The sequence below is a fragment of the Nannospalax galili genome, unplaced genomic scaffold (genome assembly GCF_000622305.1).
Source record: "Nannospalax galili isolate Female #2095 unplaced genomic scaffold, S.galili_v1.0 scaffold1402, whole genome shotgun sequence".
Lineage (NCBI taxonomy): Eukaryota > Metazoa > Chordata > Mammalia > Rodentia > Spalacidae > Nannospalax > Nannospalax galili.
In genome coordinates, this window is record NW_008348453.1 from 1,668,748 (window position 1) to 1,674,906 (window position 6,159).

General features: G+C 48.9%; 1 protein-coding gene across 1 annotated transcript in view; it reads left to right on the forward strand.

The window, feature by feature from the left end:
- Positions 1 to 334: 334 nt before the first annotated feature.
- Kif2c (kinesin family member 2C) overlaps positions 335 to 6,159 on the forward strand; it is a 6,977-nt gene continuing 1,152 nt past the window's right edge. Inside the window, 8 exon segments of the mRNA XM_029569519.1 lie at positions 335 to 581; positions 649 to 740; positions 1,675 to 1,817; positions 2,690 to 2,894; positions 2,995 to 3,105; positions 4,857 to 4,931; positions 5,220 to 5,318; positions 5,411 to 5,524. Of these exon segments, the coding sequence (XP_029425379.1) occupies positions 521 to 581; positions 649 to 740; positions 1,675 to 1,817; positions 2,690 to 2,894; positions 2,995 to 3,105; positions 4,857 to 4,931; positions 5,220 to 5,318; positions 5,411 to 5,524 (900 nt within the window). The 5' untranslated portion in view covers positions 335 to 520.

Below are 6,159 nucleotides of genomic sequence, written 5' to 3' on the forward strand. Positions count from 1 at the left end.
ATTTTATTATTTTTATTTTATGTGTATGAGTGTACTGCCTGCATATAAGTGAGTGCACCCGTGTCGTGTAATGCCGCGGAGGTCAGAAGGGGGCTTTGGATTCCCCTGGAACTGGAGTTAAAGACGGTTCATAGCCATCATGTGGGTGCTGGGAATCGAACCTGGGTCCTCTGCAAGAGCAGCCAGTGCTCTTAACCACTGAGCCATCTCTCTAGCCCAGGTACAGATGATTTTTGAAGGGGGAAAAGCAACATGTTTTGCCTATGGGCAGACAGAAAGTGGCAAGACACACGTGAGTATTTAAATGTGGAGGAGAGAGCCCTTGCCTACAGTGCAACAGTAAGCTCTTGAGAAGGAAGAGAGTCCCCTTGGTACAGATGCCCCATCACCAGACACTCACCATGCCAGGTGTAGAGAGGGGCTGTAGCAGGTCCAGCCTCTTTCCTCTGGTGTGGCCTTTTTCCTCTGGTATAGGTCAAGACACTTCACCATGGTCATGTTCTGTTTTCTTTGGTAGACAATGGGTGGAGACCTGTCTGGCAAAGCTCAGAATGCATCCAAAGGGATCTATGCGATGGCATGTGAGTAAATGTTTACATCGGGATTGGGCATGGAAAGCAAGTTGCTTATACAGACTCTCCCTCTCAGCCCGGGATGTCTTCCTCCTGAAGAACCAGTCTCGCTACCGGAACTTAGACCTAGAAGTTTATGTGACGTTCTTTGAGATCTACAATGGAAAGGTAAACTGTTGAGCCCTTGGCTTATGCGTTTGGAGTTCCTGACTTTCAAAACCTTTCAAGTTGGCCGAAGTTAGAAGCCAAACATCCTGTTAGCTGTAGGCCTTTGGGGCTACCTTGCTTGGTGTGTTGAGAGGTTCCCTTTGACGTGAGGTGACACCCAAGCTTAAGAAGAGCAGCGATCTATCTACCTCCGGGCTCCCTCTCAGGTGGAAGTCTGCTGTGTCACCTCTCCTCCATTGACCCACATTGATGTCCTTCTGCCTGATTGGGCATGTTCTCCTGTGCACATCCTCCAGGCCCATCTCCTCCCTCCCTCCTTCCCTCCCTCCCTCTGTTCTCTGCTCTTCTGTAGAACTGCTTTCCCTGGAGCAGGACTGCAATAACAAATACAGTATTTATCGTTGATGGACTATTATATGCCAAGCACTATTTTAAGCTTTTGATTTGTCTTGTCCTTTTTATTTTGTGTGATGTGTGTATTGCATGCATGTAAGTACACCCGTGTCGTGCAGTGCCCATGGTGGACAGAAGAGGCCGTCAGATCCCTGGAACTGGAGTTAGGGACGGTTATTAGCTGCCATGTGGGTGCTGGGATTTGAACTGGGGTCTTCTGCAGGAACAGCCAGTGCTCTTAAGCGCTGAGCCATGTCTCCAGCTCCAGATTTGTCTTGTCTTTACAAAATGGAAATAGCTAGCTAGAGTGCTTCAATAACGTGCTCAGGTTCGTACAGATAAAATAACAGTTGAAGGAAACCAAGGCAAACTGGTTCAGATTCCAAGTATAGTGAGTGCCCTCCACTAGTCTGTTTATCAGCTCATATTCTCTCTGCCTCTCCTGGCCCTTGTCCAATCTGGGACAGGCTCTGTAGGAAAGAAGAGTCAGGCAGGGTACCCAGCACTATGACCTTAGGCTTATTCCCTCTGCCTGGTGCAGCTATTTGATCTGCTCAACAAGAAGGCCAAGTTGCGTGTCCTGGAAGACAGCAAGCAACAGGTACAGGTGGTGGGACTACAGGAGCACCTGGTTAACTCTGCTGAGGATGTCATCAAGATGATCAACATGGGCAGCGCCTGCAGGTCAGCATTCCAGCAAGGGGAAGGGGCCACTTGTAATACCTAGTGTAGGTCCTGAGGCCACTGGTCCAGAAGCAGCATGGGAGTGGGAGGAGGCAATTTCTTTTCCCACATAGTTCTACTTCCCCCAGCTGGGTAAGAGCTATGAAGGCCTCTTTTAGGGACCCACTGGGGCAGATAACCCAGGGCCAGAGGCTTTTCAGAACAAAGTCAAAGCAGCTTAAATCTAAGAAAGGCAGGCTTTAATTCACAGGCATACTTTCTTGGCATCTGTGAGATTCTCCTTGTTTTCCTTCTCTTTATGGTAGAGCTTAGGGGCCTTTGGTCTGTTCTGAGCCAGAAGTTAGGAGACCATAGCATCCCTGTGCAGTAGGGAAGTGCTGACATGTGGCAGTGAGGTGCTGGGAAATTATCGGACCTAGGGACAGGCTGCTCTCTTAGGACCCTTGAATTGTTTTTTTTCAGTACTGTAGGCATTAACCCAGAGCCTTACATTAGGTAGACAAGTGCTCTACCATTTTGCTCCATCCTCAGCAAGTGCCTTCAAGTTTGGACAACTGGCTTATGACTAGGCCACTTCCCTTGTGGTAGAGTCAACTCATCCTCCCTGTTTTTATGTACTCCCCTGGTCTGGATAAGGTCCTAGCACAGAATCCAGTACTGTTGTGGCTGCCCGAAAAATATTAGGGCAAGAGCTGGTCTCTTGGAGGGCAGAATAACGATTAGAGATGGGAAGACTTCTTAGAATCCTGATCTGTGTCCCTCCTTTACCATAGACTTTACTGCTATGCACTGGGATGGTGTAAACACTGGGATGCCCTGGAAGTACCAGAAATTCATGACCCTTCCTTTGCCTCTCTACTCCTTTGCAACAGGACCTCTGGACAAACATTTGCCAACTCCAATTCCTCCCACTCCCATGCCTGCTTCCAGATTCTTCTTCAAACCAAAGGGAAATTATATGGCAAATTTTCCTTGGTGGATCTGGCAGGGAATGAATGAGGGGCAGACACCTCCAGTGCTGACCGGCAGACTCGCATGGAGGGTGCAGAAATCAACAAAAGTCTCCTGGCTCTGAAGGTAGCAGACTAGCTAAAGGTGGCCTGGAAGACAGCTGGGAAGGGAGGGAATAGGCAGCATAAGAGGAAAGAGGCTTCCAATGGTTTCTGCTGCTCCACAGGAGTGCATCCGGGCCCTGGGACAAAACAAGGCTCATACTCCATTCCATGAGAGCAAGCTCACACAGGTGCTGAGGGACTCCTTTATCAGAGAAAATTCAAGGACTTGCATGGTGAGTAGAGTGACTTTGGAGGTGATGCTGCAGAGGACCCAGAGCTGCTTTCCAAGAAACATTTACTCCTGACCCTGGGCAACACCTCTGGGCTGCCTGCCTTCCCAGCCTCTTAACCGGGTGCCCACACCCTGCAGCCACCACAGTGGAAAAGAATCCACTCTGTGTGTAGGTATAGCTCTTGTTTTTAGCTCATTACTGCCTTACCTGTTTAATAAAGGAGTTCAGAATCGAGGAGTGAACCTTAGCAGAAGCAAGAGAGCAAAGTTCTCTTCCATGGCTTCCCTAAAGTTCCTTTGGTCCCATGCTGGCAAATAGGCTGGAGCATGAGGCTCTAGGCTCTAATGACTCCTCATCTCCTTCCCTACTTGATCTACAGGTTCTGCCAAGTAAGGTCTACCACTGTCGAGAACATAGCTCACCTCTTCACTATGAGTAAGGGGCCCTTTCATGAGGAAGGATGGCTCTAAGTTCTATCAGTAGTATTACTGCTACTACTTGCTTTTTTCCTTTCTCTCTCTGGCAGCATTGAGGATTGAACCCAGAGCTTCATATGTACCAGCCAAGCAGTCTACTCCTGAGTTATGCCCCAGCCCTCTAAGCTCTAAACTCTTCTCTCTGAGGCATCATCCCATGGCCTGAGTGATCTAAGCAGGAGCCAAGAATCTCTGAGATGTGACTTTGGTAGAGGGAATAAAGAGGCAGATGATAATTAGATCTGTCTTTAAAAGCAGGGAACCTAGCCAGGCTTCGTAGCCCACCTAGGGTCTCAACTACTTGGCAGGTGGAAGCTGGGACATCATTCAAGTCCAGCCTGGCAGTACAGGAACACAGACAAGGAACATTGTCTTGCTACGTAGCCCAGGCTATCTTCAAATTCATGGTGATCCTGAGTTCTGGGATTATAGCTGTGCTCTACCACACCCACCTCAGAGAGTGTTCCACAACCCACCCCACCCCCTTTTTTTTTCATTTGTGAGACAGGCCTCATGTATCCCAAGGCTGGCCTCAAACTTGCTATATAGCCAAGCATGACTGTACTTCTGATCTTCCTGTCTCTACCTCCCAATTGATGGGATCATAGGCATTTGCCACCACACCAGGTTTTGGTGTTATGGATTGAATCCAGGTCTTCACAGAGCACACTAGGCAGGCACTCTATAACTCAGGTCCATCCCCAGTCCCTGAAGCCAAGTGTTTTGTTTTTTTTTTAAATATAAGTTTTTTTCTTGATACAGGGTCTCCCTGTAGCCCCAGTTAGCCTGTAACTTGCTTGCTATGAAGACCAGGCTGACCTTGATCTCCCAGGGCTCCACCTGCCTCTGTCTCCGGAGTGCTGGAATTAAAGGCCTGTGTCACCATGCCCAGCCCCTAAAATACTTTTTTATATTGTGTTTTGTTTTTGATGCACACACATGCATATAGCATGGTGTTTGTATGCAGGGCGGAAGACAACTTGGAATTTCTCCTTCCACGTGGGTTCTAGAAATGGCTGAACTCATGTTGTCAGGCTTGGCAACAAGTGATTTTACCTGCCACCTTCTGGCCCCATGAAGCCACTTTTTAAAGGTGCCTTAGTTTGCATGCCTGTGGACAAACTGTCTAGCAGAGGAGGGATGCGTTGAGTTTCCCACTTCATCCGGTGGGGCTCACGTATTGGAAGGCAGTCTTCTGGCAGCTACTCCAGGAGCAGACTCGCTGTGCCTTCACCCTGTGACACTAAGCCCTAACCGCCATTCCCTCTCTCACAGATTGCCATGACCTCACCAGGCATAAGCTCCTGTGAATATACTTTAAACACACTACAATATTGCAGACAGGTATGAGTGCCTACAGCCAGGTGGAAAGGAGAAGGGCATGGAGTGGTGAGATGGGAGGAGGCTAGAGGGTCCTATACCGCTGATACTCCTCTGTGAGCAGTAATCTGCTGGGTCGTCCCAGTCTCCTTCGGTAACAGTCCAGTTCAGCTTGAGGTTTATGCCACTTCTTGGCTGAAGGCTAGCTACCTCTTACCCCGACTTCCCAAGCCTTGTCTGAGTGGTGGTGCATTCCTGTGGTGAGCGCCAAGGGGGCTGCTGGGAGATTTGAGATCTTCCTATTTCCTCAGAGTCAAGGAACTGAGCCCCAACAGCCAGCCCAGTGGAGAACAGCCACTTCAAATGGAAACAGAGGAAATGGAAGCCTGCTCTAATGAGACCTCAGTGGCAGGCAATGTAAGGTGGGAGGGCAAGATGAAAATGGCACGCCTTTGAGGTGGATATTGGGTCACAATCTTTACACTGTTGTCTTCCCTTTTGGCCTTCAGCTCTCCAAAGAAGAGGATGAGCTCTCTTCCCAGACGTCCAGCTTTAATGAAGCCATGACTCAGATCAGGGAGCTGGAGGAGAGTGCCATGGAAGAGCTCAGGGAGCTTATACAGGTGCAAACTGGCCCTGGTCAGGGAGGGATTGGATGGCCACTGTGGCATAACCCCCAGAGAACTGGAACATGACCTGGGCATTGCCCTGTGGGTTTGGGTTGGGATGGGAAGAAGCAGCCTTCTACAGCTAGCATTCCCCAATCTTCACCTGCTAAACTAGTTGTTCTAGAATGGCTAATGACCACATCACCTGGCACACAGGCTTTCCTATGGCTCTTAGCTGCTTCTGACTTGTGGGTGCAGAAAGTGGTTCATATACAGGGATCTGTCATTTATTTAGTGAGTGTTCCAGCTCCTGTGGTGAAACCATGGACGTGGAATACCAGGTGTAGTTAGCCCTGAAGTGAGACTTGAGGTTAATTGTCACTCTTCTAATTGGCTCACTCCCTGATGAAAATTTAGTTTCACTGGGCCTGTTTCTTTGTCTGGCCAGTCTCTGAGTTCAAGGCCAGCCTAGTTCACATAGCTAGTTCCGCACTAGTCAGGGCTACACAGTGATACCCTGTCTCAATAATAATAATAATAATAATAATAATAAATCATCCTGTTTCGCCTCCCTTCTTGCAGGGGCAATTCTGTCAGAACCACTGGGAGGCGGGACAGCTGACTGACACAGACACGGATCAAAGCTCTTT